Here is a 20,621-nt window from a genome sequence, read left to right as displayed (position 1 = left end):
TCATTATTGAAAACGCTGTAAAAGTTCAATTATTTGTTAACCATTTGTACAGTCGCCTTGTTCCACACAGGCCTTGTAGCCGATGTCTCATTCAGCTGCGTGTTGGATTGCTGTTCATGGCTTCCGAGCCAGCTCTGCTGGAGTTTGTGCTCGATCCCACTCCGAATCCTATGTTTACCCTTGATGACGCTTCCGCGATGTGGTGTTGTCTGAAGTCGTGTGGCCGGTCGATCTCCTTCCTACCGGCCAAAATGGTTTCAGCACTCGGAGGTGCCTAAGTGTTGAACGGCATGGTGGACCCCACGAGGCCCAGTTGCCGGTTTCCACGCTGTGAGGGACGGGAAAAACCCACCGTGGTACAACAACAAAGTTAGGAAACTACTGCGAAAGCAAAGAGAGCTTCACTCCAAGTTTAAACGCAGCCAAAACCTCCCAGACAAACAGAAGCTAAACGATGTCAAAGTTAGCGTAAGGAGGGCTATGCGTGAAGCGTTCAGTGAATTCGAAAGTAAAATTCTATGTACCGACTCGACAGAAAATCCTAGGAAGTTCTGGTCTTACGTCAAATCAGTAAGTGGCTCGAAGCAGCATATCCAGACACTCCGGGATGATGATGGCATTGAAACAGAGGATGACACGCGTAAAGCTGAAATACTAAACACCTTTTTCCAAAGCTGTTTCACAGAGGAAGACCGCACTGCAGTTCCTTCTTTAAATCCTCGCACAAACGAAAAAATGGCTGACATCGAAATAAGTGTCCAAGGAATAGAAAAGCAACTGGAATCACTCAATAGAGGAAAGTCCACTGGACCTGACGGGATACCAATTCGATTCTACACAGAGTACGCGAAAGAACTTGCCCCCCTTCTAACAGCCGTGTACCGCAAGTCTCTAGAGGAACGGAAGGTTCCAAATGATTGGAAAAGAGCAGAGGTAGTCCCAGTCTTCAAGAAGGGTCGTCGAGCAGATGCGCAAAACTATAGACCTATATCTCTGACGTCGATCTGTTGTAGAATTTTAGAACATGTTTTTTTGCTCGAGTATCATGTCGTTTCTGGAAACCCAGAATCTACTATGTAGGAATCAACATGGATTCCGGAAACAGCGATCATGTGAGACCCAACTCGCTTTATTTGTTCATGAGACCCAGAAAATATTAGATACAGGCTCCCAGGTAGATGCTATTTTTCTCGACTTCCGGAAGGCGTTCGATACAGTTCCGCACTGTCGCCTGATAAACAAAGTAAGAGCCTACGGAATATCAGACCAGCTGCGTGGCTGGATTGAAGAGTTTTTAGCAAACAGAACACAGCATGTTGTTATCAATGGAGAGACGTCTACAGACGTTAAAGTAACCTCTGGCGTGCCACAGGGGAGTGTTATGGGGCCATTGCTTTTCACAATATATATAAATGACTTAGTAGATAGTGTCGGAAGTTCCATGCGGCTTTTCGCGGATGATGCTGTAGTATACAGAGAAGTTGCAGCATTAGAAAATTGTAGCGAAATGCAGGAAGATCTGCAGCGGATACGCACTTGGTGCAGGGAGTGGCAACTGTCCCTTAACAGAGACAAATGTAATGTATTGCGAATACATAGAAAGAAGGATCCTTTATTGTATGATTATATGATAGCGGAACAAACACTGGTAGCAGTTACTTCTGTAAAATATCTGGGAGTATGCGTGCGGAACGATTTGAAGTGGAATGATCATATAAAATTAATTGTTGGTAAGGCGGGTACCAGGTTGAGATTCATTGGGAGAGTGCTTAGAAAATGTAGTCCATCAACAAAGGAGGTGGCTTACCTATACTTGAGTATTGCTCATCAGTGTGGGATCCGTACCAGATCGGTTTGACGGAGGAGATAGAGAAGATCCAAAGAAGAGCGGCGCGTTTCGTCACAGGGTTATTTGGTAACCGTGATAGCGTTACGGAGATGTTTAATAAACTCAAGTGGCAGACTCTGCAAGAGAGGCGCTCTGCATCGCGGTGTAGCTTGCTGTCCAGGTTTCGAGAGAGTGCGTTTCTGGATGAGATATGGAATATATTGCTTCTCCCTACTTATACCTCCAGAGGAAATCACGAATGTAAAATTAGAGAGATTTCCGGCAGTCGTTCTTCCCGCGAACCATACGCGACTGGAACAGGAAAGGGAGGTAATGACAGTGGCACGTAAAGTGCCCTCCGCCACACACCGTTGGATGGCTTGCGGAGTATAAATGTAGATGTAGATGTAGATGTAGAAATTCGGTGCTGGTGTGGTGTTGTCGGAAGGCAGTCAGCTTCTCCATCAGCAGTTGGTAGGCGGCAAACGGTATGACGTTCATCAGGTGAAGATCGCCATCAGAAGTATATCATCGGCCGGTTCGTAGACTGTTCTGGGGTATGTAGATTTCCTACAGTATAGTAATCACGGAATCGAGTGCTATTACTGTCAACGCCATCGATCCCAATGATCAATTCCTAGAGAGATGGAGAGCTGGAGTATTCAAGGGAGCTAAAGTGAGGCTATGACGCAATGCTCGGTTCGTAGTGATTGCATGTGTCCTTCTGATTCTGCTGTATTTACCTAACAGGCTCTTAACAACTCCGATCTGGTTCTCATGAAATATGTTCAATTTCTTGCCAGCATCTCTTACAAGCTAACTGATATGCTTGATATGTTTCCATTGGTTTTCTGTCCCTTGCTGTTTCTGCTGAGTTCGTGTTCGCCCTCTGTCTCGGTGCGGTGTTATAACATGCTGAAGCCCGTTCCACTTGCGACATACCACTTATTTTCTGGTTCTGTCTCTACCTCTGGCGTGGCCACACTTTGCTTGTAGCAAGGCGAATGAGTTTTAGTAAAACTTTCTAATTTTCAAACTCTTACTATTCTGTGGTGTAACAGAATGTAAGAAAATTATCAAAGTGGGTTTCACATTTTTTTCCAGTTTACTGGCTTTTGGACCGTGCACATTCACACATCTCAACAGCATAATATCAACTACGACGATACTAATGTAGGGAGAACACAACACCCTGTCCCCAAGTGGAGGAAATCTGTGAGCTACCGGGAATCGAACATGGGCACCTCGATTAGAAATCCGCTTCAATGACCACACAGCTACCGAGGTGGACAGGCTTCTCATTGAGATACCACATACGAATGTGTTTGTTTGTCAGACATTCGTGCTCTACGTCTTGTAAGAAGGAAAAACGTATCAGCAGGTGTAGGAATTCTGCAGGTACAGGACTGTGGTCACGATCCCACAACTATCACATGACTGTGAAATCAATGTACTCACCACCGCTATGCAGATCTGTACAGCGCCACACGACTAGCGCCTGAGAGGAGACAGATTTTTTCGCTGGACTGTACGGTGTTTCACAGCCACATGTCAAGCTGCGAGTGAGGAAATAGCGTTGTATGGAGCAAGACAAGTACCCACATGTAAGCCGCGTGGTCTAACTCGCTGCTTCCTGAGCGCAAAGGCGTGCCTATCCCCGACACGAATCCACCCGGAAGATTAGCGTGGAGGTCCGGTGTGCCGGCCACCCTGTGGACGGTTTTTAGGCGGTTTTCCATCTGCCTCGGCGAATGCGGGCTGGTTCCCCTTATTGTGCCTCAGTTACACTATGTCGGCGATTGCTGCACAAACACTGCCTCCACATACCCTATACCATTATTATTATACCATGCAAACATTTGGGGTTACACTCGTCTGGTATGGGACGTTCCCAGGGGGGGGGGGGGGGGGGGATCCACTGGGGATCGAATCGCACAATAACCCTGGATTCGGTGTGGGGTGGTCGTGTGGTGGCTTTTTTTGCCTGTGAGTATGGTTGAAAGGCGAAGTCTACAAAGAAAAAGTAACAACAAGAGCCTATTTGATCGTTACGATTGTGAGTAGTGCAGCCCACATAAAAGGACGCAAAGACGAATGTTCAGATGTGTGTGAATTCCTAAGGGACCAAACTCCTGAGGTCATCGGGCCCTATACCTACATACTACTTAAACTGACTTATGCTAAGAACGACAGACATATCCATGCCCGAGGGTGGACTCGAACATGCGGCGGGAGGGGCCGCGCAATCCGTGATATAGCGCCTCAAACTGCGCAGCCACTCCGCGCGGTGAGACAAAGACGACCTCAAATGAGCTGCACGTGCTGTTGTCAAGAGAAGTCAAAAATGCATTGGTATTGCCTTTGCTTTAAGTTTTTTTTGAGTTACATACCAACAACTGCATCTCTGTACTCAATAAAAATTGGACACATGTTATATGTCTTTCTTTCTTTTTTTTATTTTTTGCCATTCCTCTATACTATCACCTTGTGAAATATTTACAATACCTCCTGAAACACCCTGCATAATTTTATTAGGTATACCCACATATTCATGGGATTACTAATTAAAAATAAAATAACTTTTTTCATAAAGCAATAATGTTTGCATATTTATTAATTAACTCTTGAATACGATGATAAATGTAGAATTCAAATAAGGGTAAAGGAAGCTGCTATCACTGTAAATTGACGAATCTGTTTAATGTTTACTAGGCAAAAACTTTACGGACTAAGTTACTTCTTTTTACATAACTAGCAGTCTTTTACTGTTGCAGACCAGAGCGACTTGCCTTACATGATCTCTCGTTCCCTTGTTGCAGCTCAATACCGATGTACGTCTGCATGGCCATTGGGGTCATTGTCCTGGTGGCTGTCAACTACATAATAATAGTCGACGGTTCTAAGGTCAGTAGCTGCACAGTTCATTAGCATACCAGCTGACGAAAAGGTGTCAGATTCCGTGTTCTGCTGCACACATTCCTCTGCATTAATCCTGCATCGACGTTTGTGCGACGCGAGCCAAATTATGGTGTGTGGCGGAGGGTACTTTTCGTAGCACTATTATTTTCTCCCCTCCGATGGAATGGGGTATGTTCTACTGAATTTCCACACTAAGAGCTACTACCATAGAATTATTACACAGAAAAATACTGGAGTAGATCTACGGGATTTGCTGTCAGAACTTGTGTAGAAGTAATAATTGTGTAACACGCAACATCATAACACTCATTTTATTTCTATGCCAGTTTTCAGAAAATACGAAAACCTCGACAGTTGTTGAACCGAAACTATTTTATGGTTTACGACCGGTTTCGGAATAGTGTAATTCCGTCTTCAGCCATACACTGAAACTATAAGAATGAGTTCCCAACAGAACATTAAATTTCAAAGGCACATCAAATGTATCTATATTCCATCTAATTTCTTACATTTAGACAACCATTTCACAACACGTTTCACCTTTTTGTTTTCAAAGATTTTTTGTTATTTTCAAGACTTGTTCAGCCAGCATGAATTGTTTTTCTAGCGTCCTTTGTCCGTGAAATGTCCTGAATTTAGTACTTTACACGAAAAACACCTGTCTAACTGTTAAATAAGACACCAATGTTACTTTTTGTGCGCAAAATGGCTTGACCTCGAAGAGGTCAAGTTTTTGATATATCATTTACGTAGCTATAACCAGCTCTTTGTGCAATATTTTAGTTTTAACTCAAATCACTAGTCAATTAACTACCCTGGGAACTTTCAAGTAATTATATTAACAGAATCTTCCGTCGGTTCTTGGTAGAACAACATTATAATAAATGAAAAGCACCAGTTTGCTTTTTTCTACAATATTACTTTTATTGTAAACCGGTCTTCTGCTTACAAGGCCATCTTCAGACATTTACTGGTGCTTTTCATTTATTCAAGTAATTAAATGTATTTTTTTCTGAAACTAGACTTCATTCTGCTCAACTTGATGCGCCGTTTACCCATTGCGCACACACTTCGTTTCGCTATGAAAATCGAACAAGGCTCCACTGTGTAATACGTAGAGCGGTTTGTTTTCGCTCCGCCAAAACATTTAAAAAATGAAAAATGACCTTTAGACTCTTATTAATCATCACATGGTTTCGCACTCATTACTACTGCGTTTCTAATAAGGCGAAAACTGCAAAGAAAAACCATGTATCAGCGACGTATGGCAGGACTACGTACGAGCTCACGAGTTTCTACAACTACATCTACTTACATACTGCACAAGTCACAATACGTGCGTGGCGGAAGGTACCCTGCACCACTACAAGTCATTTGCTTTTCTGTTCCATTCGCAAACAAAGCGAGGGAAAAACAACTGTCTATATGCCTCCGTATGCGCCATAATTTCTCATCATGGCCCTTACGCGAAATTTTTGAATGGCGGCGGTAGAGTCGTTCTGTAGTCACTTTCAAATACCGGGTCTCTAAATTTTCTCAATAGTGCTCCACTAAAAGAACGTTGTCTTCCCTCCAGGGATTCCCATTTGAGTTCGCAAAGCATCTCCTAACACTTGCGTGTTTTTCGAACCTACCGGTACCAAATCTAGCAGCTCGCGTCTGATTTGCTTCGACGTCTTCGTTCAATCTGACCTGGTATATATCCCAAACGCTCCAGCAGTACTCACAAATAAGTCGCACTAGCGTCCTATATGAGGTCTCCTTTACAGGCGAACCACTCTTTCACAAAATCCTCCCAATAAACCGAAGATGGCTAATAATCTTCCCTACCGCAATCTTCACACTCTGCTACGCTAAGTCCAGATATCTAAATGGCGTGATTGTATCAAGCAGAACACTGCTAATGCTATATGCGAAAAATGTTGTTTTTTGTTGTGGTCTTCAGTCCTGAGACTGGTTTGATGCAGCTCTCCATGCTACTCTATCCTGTGCAAGCTTCTTCATCTCTGAGTAACTACTGCAACCTACATCCTTCTGAATCTGGTTACTGTACTCATCTCTTGATCTCCCTCTACGGTTTTTACCCCCACACTTCCTCAAGCATAAAACTGTCGTCCGCTTGATGTCTCAGAAAGTATCCTATAACCTATCCCTTCTTCTAGTCAAATTATGCCAAAAATCTACAGCATTCTTCTACAGCACCACATTTTAAAAGCTTCTATTCTCTTCTTATCTAAACTGTTTATCGTCTCTGTTTCATTTCCATACATAGCATCACTCCACACTATTACCTTCAGAAAATTTCTAATACTTGAATCCGATTTTAACAAATTTCTCTTCTTCAGAAACGCGTTTCTTGCCATTGCCAATCTCCGTTTTATATCCTCTCTACTTCAGCTTTCATTAGTTATTTTGCTGTCCAAATACCAAAAATCATCCACTACTTTAGGTGTCTCGTTTCGTAATCTAATTCTCTCAGCGTCACCTGATTTAGTTCGACAACATTCCATTACCTTTGTCTTGCTTTTGTTGATGTTCATCTTATATCCTCCTTCCAAGATACTGTCCATTCCGCTCAACTACTCTTCTAAGTCCTTTGCTGTCTCTGACAGAATTACAATGTCACCGCCACATCTCAAAGCTTTTGTTCCTCCTCCCCGAACTTTAACTCCGAAGTTTTGTTTGGTTTCCCTTTCAGCTCGCTCAGTGTACAGATTGAATAACATGGGAGATAGCCTACAAATCTGTTTCACTCTCTTCTCAACCACTGCTTCCCTGTTATGTCCGTCTACTTTTATAACTGCCTTTTGGTTTGTGTACAAGTTGTAAATAGCGTTTTGCTGCCCGTATTTTATCTGTGCTACCTCCAGAATTTCAAATGAAGTATTCCACTCAACATTTCCAAAGAACTCTCTAAGTCTACAAACGCTATTGACGTAAGTATGCCTTTCTTTATCAAATCTTCTAAGAGAAGTCGTAGGGTCAGTATTGCCTCGTGTCTTCTTACATTTCTCCAAATTTGAAACTGATTTTTCCAGAAGTCGGCTTCTACCAGTTTTTTCCATTCTCCTGTAAAGGATTCTTGTTAGTATTTTGCAATCGTGAGTTATTAAACTGATAGTTCGGTAATATTCACACGTGTCAGCACCTGCTTTCTTTGTAATTGGAATTATTATAGTCTTCTTGAAGTCTGAGGGTATACCATCTGTTTCATACATCTTGCATCTAAGAGTTTTGTCACCGTTGGCTCTCCCAAGGCTATCGGTAGTTCTCACAGAATGTCGTCCGCTCTTGAGACCTTGTTTTGACTTAGGTCCCTGTCAAATTCTTCTCACATATTATATTTCCAATATCATCTTCATTTACATCCTCTTCGATTACCATAATACTGCCTTCAAGCTTATGTCCCTTGTATATATCCACTACTTACTTCTTACACCTCTGAACTTCCCCTTCTTTGCTAGGACCGGTTTTGATATTAATGCAGCTGCCTCTCTGTTCTCCAAAAGCTCCTTTAATTTTCCTGTAGGCGGTATTCATCTTTTACCTAGTTAAAGATGCTTCTAAATCATTACATTTGTCCTCTAGCCACTCCTGCTTAGCAATTTTCGACTTCCTGTCAATCTCATTTTTATACGTTTGTATTCCCTTTAGCCTGCTTCATTTGCTGCATTTTTATATTTTCTACTTTCAGCAGTTAGACTTAATATGTCCCGTATTATGAAGTATTTCTACTTCCTTGTCTTTTTACCTATTTCATCCTTTGCTGTCATCATATTTCATGTCTCAAAGCTTCCCATTCGTTTTCTGCTGCATTCCTTTTCAACTGTTCTGAGGCAATCGTTGGCCAGAACTCCCCCCCCCCTGCCCCCGACCTTTAAAAAACCTTTCGTTCAACGTATGAAATCTCAGCTCTTTAATGGCCTACCTTTTTGCAATTGCTTCAGTTTTAATATTCATTTCATAACCAATAATTTATCGTCAGAGTTCGCATCTGCCCTTGGAAATGTTTTACAATTTATATTCTGGTCCCGAAATCTCTGTCTTATCATTATATAATCGATCTTAAACCTTGTCCGTTCCACGTTTACAGCCTCCTTTTCTTAATATAACGTCGCCTACCCTCCCACGTGAGTTCCCGAAGCATCTCCATAACGCTTAGGTGTTGTTCAAACATGCTGGTAACAAATCTAGAAGCCCGCCTCTGAATTTAGTCGAAGTATTCCTTTCATCCGACCTGGAGCAGACCCTAAACACTCGAGCAATACTCAGGTACAGGTCGCACTAGTGTTCCATACGTGGCCTCCTTTACAGATGAACCACAGTTTCACAAAATTTTCCCACTAAAGCAAAGTGGACCATTCACCTTCCCTATCGCAGTCCTCACATGCTTGTCCCATTTCACGTCACTTTGCAACGTTAAGCCCAGACATTTAAATGAGGTGACTGTGTCAAGCAGGACTGTACTAATGCTCTATCGGAACATTACGGATCTGTTTTTCCTACTTATCTGCATCAACTTCCTTTTTTCTACATTCAGAGATAGCTGGAATTCTTCTCACCAACAATACTCTGATTAAAATTGCTTGATAGTTGACACTTCAAGCGTTGGAGCCAGTGTCCTACAATCAGAGCGCTGAACTTCACGCCAGAACCGTTCGCTGTTGCCAAGCTGCGTCAACACTTTGTCTATTCACTTCCAGTTCCTTCTTTCTAGACGTGTTTGGAACCCGTATCATGGGTCTGGCACTTTTATTTCGTATTTAATCAAAAATGACAACCACACCAAAAGCAACACGTGCACATACACAAGCGAGCGTGCGCACACACACCCAACTACGCTAATCAAATATAGACGTTTCATACACAGCACTAAGTAAACACTGCTCTATACTTCTGCGATTCAGCACCAGGTATACACTTAGCATCATTACCAAGATCAGCTTACATTGGATAAGCTTCGCGCGAAATTGCGTGAAGCCGAATTTTTTAACGCTGCAATTCATCGCTGTGACTGAATGAGCACAGCCATAAATATAAGAACTTACTTCAGTGCTGCAGGCTAGAGCAATGGATTGCGTATTAACCTGCTGTGTTGAAAGCTGTCGGCTCGATCTCCTTAAATGCAACGAAAATTTTTACTTCTAAGTCTAATCAAATGCCTCTGATTATTATTTTTATTCAATTAATTGGTTTAAATGTATTTTTTTATTTCTAATTCTTCGTCACATCATTTTCATTATGGTACTGATTTTTTTTATTTTCTCTCATTTTCTTCCTATCATTCTTTTTTCGTGTGGAATGTGCCTGTATCTCCTATAATCTGTAACCAAATACGAATGAGGACTGCCGACCAGTTGGTAACTCAGCAGTTCGTGTAGCGAGTTTGATTTTACCTTCATGTAACCCACGATATCGAGAAATTACAGTTTTCTTTTAGCGCCGAAACTGAATTTCTTCTGTTCTGGGTTTGCAGCTTTCCAAACGCCGTAAATAAAGCGATCGTGATTTTAGTTCTGCTGCAGATTCTTGAATGCCGCTTTCTCGAATACATAACATATCATGAGGCTATGGTTAGGTCAGGACGTGAGTTTAGGCTCTGGGCTACAAAACGCGTCGTCTACCATTGAGGGGGTTTGGACGTCAAACGGGCCGACTAGGAGTACGAGAGGCATCACAGGAAATTTTAATTTCCACTGTCTATACTTTTACAAATTGTAATTTTTCCTCCTACCTATGTAATTATGTAGTTCTCAATTCGTTCGAGCAATCAATCATTCATAATAGGAAACACAGTCATAGCTCAGTCACTCAAAATGATTCAGAAATTTTACTTGTTCGAATGAAATCAGGCGATGATTCTTCTTCTCTGCAGGCTCGCGCTTTGCGGCAGTCTGCTAATCTGCACAAATAAAATGCCTCATAATTTCGGGAGCGTTGTATAATCAGTCGGGAAACCTCAGATCAAGCGGATATTTGGCTTTGATGAAGTTTAACCTTCCGAAGAAGTAATGGAGCTCTTGGATTATTAAATGCAGGTTCGTATCCAGTCTTTCGGAAGTTCCCTTCTGATTAACAACTACGAAATATATCGATGAATATCATTAATTCTCAAATGTCAAATAATGTAAATTGTTAGGCACCTTTTGTATGAAGGAGCAATATATATATATATATATTGCTCCTTCATACAAATATATATATATATATATATACATATATATATTTCCCTTCTAATCGCACAATTTCGTATCAGTTATCTTTTGTCATAAATCTCAATATTCAGATTACAATTCTTCAAACAATGCTAAGGCTAATCGGCACGAAGGCAATCTCGGAAGCTTTTTTCTAACAACCACCAGAGAGAGTACTACAAAGAATAATTATGCGCTCATGGCATAGCTATTGTATGAAACTACTTTGCACATGGATTCTGCGAATATGAAAATAGAGAATTAGTAAATGTCATTCAAGGGTAGAATTGTATCAGAATAATTCATCGAATATAAAGAGATATTACAAAATAAATTCATAAAATTTTGTCAGCATGACCAGGAGGGATTCAGGATTCACACTCGTAGCAGCAGAAGTTCAAAAACATAACAAAATAATTTTTTTTACATGTGAAATTTCATCATTTTTTCACTTACCATTGGCTGCATTTGTTGCTATAGGTACACTTTTCTTCACAAGTACCTATAGCAACAAATGCAGCCAATAGTAAGCGAAAAAATGATGAAATTTCACATGTAAAAAAAATTATTTTGTTATGTTTTTGAACTCCCACTGCTACGAGTGTGAATCCCGAATCCTTCCTGGTCATGCTTACAAAGTTTTATCAATTTATTTGTAAAAGTATAGACAGTGGACATTAAAATGTCCTGTGGTGCCTCTCCTGCTCCAAGACCGCCCGTTTCAGGTCCTACCCCCCTTAACGGCATTGGTGGAATGACCTGCCATGTCTGTGTCTCGCCTATAACCGAGAGGTGGCCGGCAGCCGACGTGGCAACACTGTAGCGACGAGTGACAGACCTCAACTGTCAGGTAATTTCAGTCGGACTATTCTCCTCAGTCCTGAGCTTAGATTTTGTGAATGAAAAGTTTATATTGTTGATCAATGCATTGTTCTTGCGCAAAATACTGAAATTAAAAAATTGGTGTGATTCATAAAAGTTATAGAACATGTTCGAAGTGAACAGTATTTATGTTAGAAAATAATTTGAATATGTGCAATATCTGGAAAATTCAATGTTAAACACCTGAAAGTTATAAAAACAATGTCACTGAAGTATGAAAATATAAGTACGGTAGTTGCCATATGTAGTCCCTGTGTAGCACCAAAAACAATAAATGGCTATATTGTTGTGATGAAATAAACATCCACTTACTCTATAGTGTCGGCTCTATTAGCATATTACAGCAGGGCCTAAACACATTCTAGTACAAAATTATTAAAAACATACAGAAATCAAGTTCATTTTTCGAAGACGTACTGACACTGTGATGAACACCTTTTTTGAGCATCTGGTGCAATCCACTCGGAACATGCAGAGATGGAAAACAAGTGATACAGTGAAAGCACACGTTGTAAAGTACACTGAAGTGCCAAAGAAACAGGTACACCTGCCTAAAGTCGTGTAGGGCCTCCACGAACACTCTGAAGTGCCGCAACAGGACGTGGCATGTACTCGATTAATGTCTGAAGTAGTGCTGGACGGAACTGACACAATGCATCCTGCAGGGCTGTCCATAAATCCATAAGAGTACGACAGGGTGGAGATCTCTTCTCAACAGCATGTTACAAGGCACTCCATATATGCTCAATAATCTTCATGCACTAAGCAGATTCAGAAGGATGTAGGTTGCAGTACGTACTGGGAGATGAAAAAGCTTGCACAGGATAGAGTAGCATGGAGAGCTGCATCAAACCAGTCTCAGGACAGAAGACCACAACAACACAACAATCTTCATGTCTGGGGAGTTTGGTGGTCAGCGGAAGTGTTTAAGCGCGGAAGAGTGCTCCTGCAGCCACTCTCTAGCAATTCTTGACGTGTGGGGTGTCGTGATGTCCTGCTGGAATTACCCGTTGGAATAAACAATGGACATGAGTGGATGCAAGTTATCAGACAGAATGCTTACATGCGTTTCACCTGTCTACACTTATCAGGGGTCCCATATCACTCTAACTGCATATGCCCCACATCATTACACAGCCTCCACCAGCCTGGACAGTCGCCTACTGATATGCAGGGTCCATGGACTCATGAGATTGTCTCCATATCTGTACACATCCGTCTGCTCGATACCATTTGAATTGAGACTCGTCTGACCATGCAAACTGTTTCCAGTCATCAACAGTCCAATGTCAGTGTTGACAGCCCCAGGCTAGGTGTAAAGCTTTGTGCTGTGCAGTCATCAAGGGTGCACAAGTGGACCTTCAGCTCCAAAAGCCCATATGGATGATGTTTCATTGAATGGTTTGGACGCTGACACTTGTTGATGGCACAGCATTGAACTCTGCAGCAATTTGCGGAAGGGTTGCACTTCTGTCATGCTGAACAATTCTCTTCAGTCGACATTGGTCTCATTCTTGCAGAATCTTTTTCCAGGGCACTGATGTCTGAGATTTGATGTTTTACCAGATTCCTGATGTTCACAGTAGGCTCGTGAAATGGTTGTATGGGAAAATCCCCAGTTCATTGCTACCGAAGAGATAGTGTGTCACATTGCTCGTGTGCTGAGTATATCACCACATTGAAACTCACTTAAATCTTGATAACCTTCGATTGTAGCAACAGTAACCGATCTAACAAGTGTGCCAGACACTTGTCATCTTATATAGGAGTTGCTGACCACATCGCCGTATTCTGCCTGTTTACATATCTGTACATTTGCATACTCATGCCTATACCAATTTCTTTGGTGCTTCAGTGTACATCTTACAATTATGCACTGCAAGTCTGATTTATTCCCTGAGATAGGAAAAAATAAAATTTCGATGTAGCATATATGCTACATAGAGACTGAGGCTAGCCCGCATCTCGTGGTCGTGCGGTAGCGTTCTCGCTTCCCACGCCCGGGTTCCCGGGTTCGATTCCCGGCGGGGTCAGGGATTTTCTCTGCCTCATGATGGTTGGGTGTTGTGTGCTGTCCTTAGGTTAGTTAGGTTTAAGTAGTTCTAAGTTCTAGGGGACTGATGACCATAGATGTTAAGTCCCATAGTGCTCAGAGCCATTTGAAGACTGAGGCTATAAAACTTTTGTTGTAATTCACCTTGTATCCTTCTACAACCACTCTCCTTTGACTCCCTCCTGTACATAACAGCAGCATCAGGAAACAACCGCAGATGGCTGCCCACCCACTTATTTCACTGTGTGTTGTTGCAGTCCGCGCCGGGGCCCATCCGCAGGCTGTCAGAGAAGGTGTTCCAGGACCGTGCGGCGGCGCAGCTGCTGGCAGCCGTCTCGCTAGCTGCTACTACGCTGGTGGCGCTCTCCCCCCTGGTAAGTCGCCCCTACCACTCTGGTGGCGCTCTCCCCCCTGGTAAGTCGCCCCTACCACTCTGGTGGCGCTCTCCCCCCATGGTAAGTCGCCCCTACCACTCTGGTGGCGCTCTCCGACATGGTAAGTCGTCCCTACCACGCTGGTGGCGCTCTCCCCCTGGTAGGTCGCCCCTACCACTCTGGTGGCGCTCTCCCCCATGGTAAGTCGCCCCTACCACGCTGGTGGCGCTCTCCCCCCTGGTAAGTCGCCCCTACCACGCTGGTGGCACTCTCCCCCCTCGTAAGTCGCCCCTACTTCGCCGGTGGCGCTCTCCCCCTGGTAGGTCGCCCCTACCACTCTGGTGGCGCTCTCCCCCATGGTAAGTCGCCCCTACCACTCTGGTGGCGCTCTCCCCCCGGGTAAGTCGCCACTGCCACGCTGGTGGCACTCTCCCCCATGGTAAGTCGCCCCTACCACGCTGGTGGCGCTCTCTCCCCTGGTAAGTCGCTCCTACCACGCTGGTGGCACTCTCCCCCCTGGTAGGTCGCCCCTCTCTGGTGGCGCTGTCCCCCATGGTAAGTCGCCCCTACCACGCTGGTGGCGCTCTCCCCCCTGGTAAGTCACCACTGCCACGCTGGTGACGCTCTCCCCCTGCTAAGTCGCTCCTCCCACACTGGTGGCGTCCCCCCCCCCCCCCCGCCATGGTACGTCGCCCCTGCGAGCTATTCATGGCGTTGCACTGCTACTACTGGATGCTTCACTCTGTCAAATAATGTCTTCAGCTACAAACACTAATAATAAGAAATTCTCCTGATTTAAATAATGAACTCTGCGCCAGTTACTTTTTTGCAGCTTAGCACAATGCATTTCTAGAATTTCTTCTCATTTTCAAGTGCATTTGTGTATTTGTGTACATGAATATGTTTGGTGATGATTGCATGTGTGATTTTCATTATTTAAATCGTAATGATATATTTGTAGGATTTCACAAAACGTCTAATATGATGAACGAAATTAAGAAAAGAATTGTGAATTTTAATATTTTCCATCGTTCGTCATTTGCTTCTGCAAGGTGTTTAAAAAATATTTTTACAAACTTAGGGGACAGGATCGTTAAAGAAAAACAAGGAAACAGTCCAAATAAACATATGTCACAAAATACTTCGTTTCTGAGTTATTTGGTATGAAACAGAATAGTATGGGGTAGAAATTAGAAAAAGGTTTATTCAAAATCACTCACATAGCCTCGGGAAAATTCATGTCATGCCGGACATGGAGGCAGAAGATGGATGTCAGCTAGGATCCAACACACAGCTGAATTAGCAACACCTGAGGTTGCTGCAGAAGAACTATGATTTGTAAACATTGAGAATAACTAATTCAATTCTAATAATGCTCCACTCCCTTTATCGATGCTTAACACAATCCCAATAGCTCTCCTGCTTTCATGCAGAGGTGTCTCCTCTTGGCCCTTGGGAGTTGTTGATGAAAGTTGCTACTCAGAGGCTTTCCAGTTTCAGGCCAACACCTCCACTTGTACATGCACTCTTTTGACTCTCTTTATCCCAGGTGGCGACCTCTGACAAATGTTCACATCCATCATTCCTCTGCCTTCATTGTACCCATTGAATACATGTAGTACAGGTGTGTGTTAACTGGAATTGCTCCATTCAAGCACAGCAGGGAATTCATTTTGTGAACGACCACACACGGCTTTGCGACAGCCGCATTAATGATAAAAGATTCAATGGTGGACGGCTGCAGTTGCCGAGGAGTGACCATAGCACCACAAACTATAGATCTAGGAAGACCATATCTTAATCGTACACCAGATCAGGAAGAGCATGTTTTATGGCCTGTTGAGGAAGAGGCAGCTATCAGCTCAAGACAAGTGACCCTGGCATCTGGTACGTACGTCGCCAACTTCAGCATAAAGCACAGTTTACAAGCAGCTTGTGTACCCATATCCTCTTCAACGTGTGCAGGGTGTTATGACTGCTGATCACTCAGCGCAGGAAAACTATTGTCCTTCATTTGTTGCACAAGCTGCCAATATGTATTTTGTCTCATCAGTTTTGTTTACAACTTAGGTAATGTTTGGAAGAAATGAACTAATAAATTGCCACAAGCAATACACATGGGCCGATCGCAGTCCTTGAGCTACAGCATAGGCTAAACATCAGCATCAGTTTAAGATTAATGTGTGGGCTGCAACTGTAGACGAATGTCTGGTAGGGTCCTACTTCTCCACGCCACATCTGACAGGTACTGTCTACACTCAAAAACCTGCTAGAAGCTGTGACTTTGCAGCTAATAAGAAACGCATGATTTATGCGTGATGGAGCTCCACCATCTTTCAGTTTCAGTGTTGTAGATGCACATGCTGGTACCCACTGTGACAGATGGACAGGTAGATGAGGAACAGTTCCATGGCCTGGACGTTCCATACACCTCCAAGCACTAGATTATTGTCTCTGGGGGACCTAAAACTAACGATATATGCAGCTAACCAGCTGAATGCAGAAACTCTTCATTAACGTGTCATGCAAGCATGTGGAACCATTTAAAACTATCAGGGAGTATTTGAAGTGGATCGACAGTCAGTACTTCGATGAGTGCAGCGTGTTTAGGAAAAAGAGGAGGACATTTCGAGCATTTATTATGAGCTTATATGTTAATGAGCTACCAGCACCTAAATTGTAGACTTCCATGAAAAACTCGAAAACGAAAGATTTTTTGGACGTATGTTTATATGAACTTTTTGCTTGTTTGCATCCAAGGAACATGTCAGCAGTATTTGCCGAAGTATTTTTAAAATATCATATACATTCTTGAAGGTACAGGGTGATTCAAATAGAATACCACAACTTTAGGAATTTAAAACTTTGCAACGACAAAAGGCAGAGCTAAGCACTATCTGTCGGCGAATTAAGGGAGCTATAAAGTTTCATTTAGTTGTACATTTGTTCGCTTGAGGCGCTGCTGACTAGGCGTCAGCGTCAGTTGATGCTAAGATGGCGACCGCTCAACAGAAAGCTTTTTGTGTTATTGAGTACGGCAGAAGTGAATCGACGACAGTTGTTCAGCTTGCATTTCGAACGAAGTATGGTGTTAAACCTCCTGATAGGTGGTGTATTAAACGTTGGTATAAACAATTTACAGAGAATGGGTGTTTGTGCAAAGGGAAAAGTTCTGGACGGCCGAGAACGAGTGATGAAAATGTAGCACGCATCCAGCAAGCATTTGTTCGCAGCCCAGGAAAATCGACTCGCAGAGCTAGCAGAGAGCTGCAAATTCCACAATCAACTGGATGGAGCGCCACCACATTGGCACTTATCTGTCCGTAACTACCTGAACGTCAACTACCCGAGGCGATGGATCGGCCGCCAGGCAGCCCGTGACAGAGCACTTCATCACTGGTCTCTAAGAAGCCCTGATCGTACCCCCTGCGATTTTTTCTTATGGGGGTATGTTAAGGATATGGTGTTTCGGCCACCTCTCCCAGCCACCATTGATGATTTGAAACGAGAAATAACAGCAGCTATCCAAACTGTTACGCCTGATATGCTACAGAGAGTGTGGAACGAGTTGGAGTATCGGGTTGATATTGCTCGAGTGTCTGGAGGGGGCCATATCGAACATCTCTGAACTTGTTTTTGAGTGAAAAAAACCTTTTTAAATACTCTTTGTAATGATGTATAACAGAAGGTTATATTATGTTTCTTTCATTAAATACACATTTTTAAAGTTGTGGTATTCTTTTTGAATCACCCTGTATATTCCAGCTGTTTGTGTTGTGCCATAGGAGTTCTGCTTCTTTGTATATATGTAGCATCTTCAGTGGGCTGTAATACACTTTTATTTTATTTACATAACAACTCCGCTGCATAATCATCCCAAATAAGTAACTGTAGTACTTTCTTTGTTATTCTCTTATTGTTGGCAACTCCATTGGGAAGCACTGCTTGTCACAAACACCAGGCACCATCTACGCTCATGCTCATAAATTAAGAATATTTGCAGAATGTGGTGCCACACAACGTGGCACTATACAAAACTGTTGCTAATAGCATAGGTGCATAGGGAACACACATGACACAGATCTGTAAGTACATGGTATTGGTGATAAGTTGAGAAAACTGTCCTGAAACACATGTGCTACGAAACGCCACTGTTTCCTGCGCGGGTACCCCGACATCAGTATGGGATATGATCATTATGCACAAGTACACAGGCTGCACAATAGGTTGCCATACTCTGGATCAGGTGGTCGAGCAGCTGATGGGGCATAGCCTCCCATTCTTGCACCAGTGTCTATTGGAGCTTCTGAAGTGTCATAGGGGTTTGAAGACGTGCAGCAATACGTCAACCGAGAGCATCCCAGACGTTCTCGATGGGGTTTAGGTCTGGAGGACAGCCAGGCCACTCCATTTGCCTGATCTGTTTCAAGGTACTCCTCAACGATGGCAGCTCAGTGGGGCCATGCATTACCATCCATCAGGAGGAAGGTGGGACCCACTGCACTGCTGAAAAGGCGGACATACTGGTGCAAAATGACGTCCTGAAACACCTGACCTGTTACAGTTCCTCTGTCGAAGACATGCAGGGGTGTACATGCATCAATGATAATCCCACCCCACAACATCAAACCATGACCTCCATACAGGTCCCTTTCAAGGACATTAAGGGGTTGGTATCTGGTTCCTGATTCACATCAGATGAAAACCCAGCGAGAATCACTGTCCAGACTATACCTAGGCTCGTCTGTGAACATAACCTGGGACCACCGTTCCAGTGGCCACGTACTCTGTTCTTGACACCGGGCTTTATGGGCTCTCCTGTGACCAGGGGTCAGTGGAATGCACCTTGCAGGTCTCTGGGCGAATAAACCATGTCTCTTCAGTCTGTAGACTGTGTGTCTGGAGACAACTGTTCCAGTGGCTGTGGTAAGGTCCAAGCGAGGCTACCTACAATACTCCATGGCTGGCTGCGGTCACTGATGGTGAGATATCGATCTTCTTGTGGTGTTGAACACTGTGGATGACCCGTACTGTACACCTGGACACGTTTCCTGTCTGCTGGAATCGTTGTCATAATCTTGAGATCACACACTGTGGCACACGGAGGGCCCGTACTACTACCTGCTGTGTTTGACCAGCCTTCCGTCGCGCTAGTATTCTACTATTCATAACGTCATCAATATGTGTTCTTTGGGCCATTTTCAACAGACAGTCACCATTAGCACGTCTGAAACCATCTGCACACTTACTCGCTGCACCATACTCTGACATGCACCAACACACCTCTGCGTATGTGGGCTGCTGCCAGCGCCACCGTGCGACGACCGCACCGCATGGTCATGCCCTGAGATGATTTAAACCCGCAAACTGCCCAACAGAGCGTTGTTTCACCATTTATCAGCATTATCCTTAATTTATGACCATGAGTGTAGTAATGGATTTCTAAAACCATGTCTCCACGATATTGCACTTGGAACGAGTCTAGGAACATGGAACAGAATTTCAAAAACACAATACCACCAACACGACTTTTGTGGAAAATGTTGCGTGGAATGTTTGACATTTCTATTCTTATTTAGAAACCGGCCATGGTCAGCAGAGGCATTGAATAAGCGGACATAACACGCAAATCACTCGAAAGAAGAATTAAACAGAATTTTATCACATCATTCACGAATGGAGAGTGGGCGCACTGTTTTCAACTGCACTGAGAATCCAGGGTGATTTTTACATTCAGCTGACAGGTTGCCGTTCGTAACTATTTATGATGGACTAAAAAATATTGAGAAGCTAATGTCCAATTAAAAACAAATACGAGAGGCGCTCAACAGGTAATGCACGACATTTTTTTTCTCGGTCAATTTTGGTTGAAACACTGCAGAATTTGTAAAGGAACATCGTGGAATATTCCGACTTCAACCCATTTAATTGCATGAATTTTCGATATGATGCGGCGCTATACTTAGCTTTCAAAATAGCGTCTATAATGGAGATGCGTACCAAGCACAGAGCTGCAATTGAGTTTCTTTTGGCGAAAAATCAGAACATTGCAGATATTCGTTTGCGCTTGTAACACCTCTACGGAGACTTGGTAGTCAACAAAAGCATGGTGTCTGTCGTCATCGAAACAAGTATCTCCAACATGCCGGCCGGCCGCACACAGCTGTGATTTATGCAATTTTGGAACATGTACAGACTCTCATTCGAGGTGATCGATGAATCACCTGGGTGCATAACTTAACGTCTCTGTTGGTAGTGCTGACACACTTGTTCACGTATTGTGGTACTCAAAGGTGTGCACATGGTGGGTTCCTCATCACTGGCAGAAGATCATAAATACCAACGAAGTACTATCTGCATGTAACTGCTTG

General features: G+C 43.3%; 1 protein-coding gene across 1 annotated transcript in view; it reads left to right on the top strand.

Annotated features, from left to right (window-relative positions):
* LOC124719778 (adenylate cyclase type 5-like) overlaps positions 1-20,621 on the top strand; it is a 597,816-nt gene that overhangs the window by 397,631 nt on the left and 179,564 nt on the right. Inside the window, exons 10-11 of the mRNA XM_047244976.1 lie at positions 4,648-4,732; positions 14,134-14,250. Of these exons, the coding sequence (XP_047100932.1) occupies positions 4,648-4,732; positions 14,134-14,250 (202 nt within the window). The remainder of the gene's footprint in view (positions 1-4,647; positions 4,733-14,133; positions 14,251-20,621) is intronic.

This window comes from Schistocerca piceifrons, chromosome 11 (genome assembly GCF_021461385.2).
Source record: "Schistocerca piceifrons isolate TAMUIC-IGC-003096 chromosome 11, iqSchPice1.1, whole genome shotgun sequence".
In the NCBI taxonomy this organism is placed as follows: Eukaryota; Metazoa; Arthropoda; class Insecta; order Orthoptera; family Acrididae; genus Schistocerca; species Schistocerca piceifrons.
This window is presented reverse-complemented; position numbering and strand designations above follow the sequence as displayed.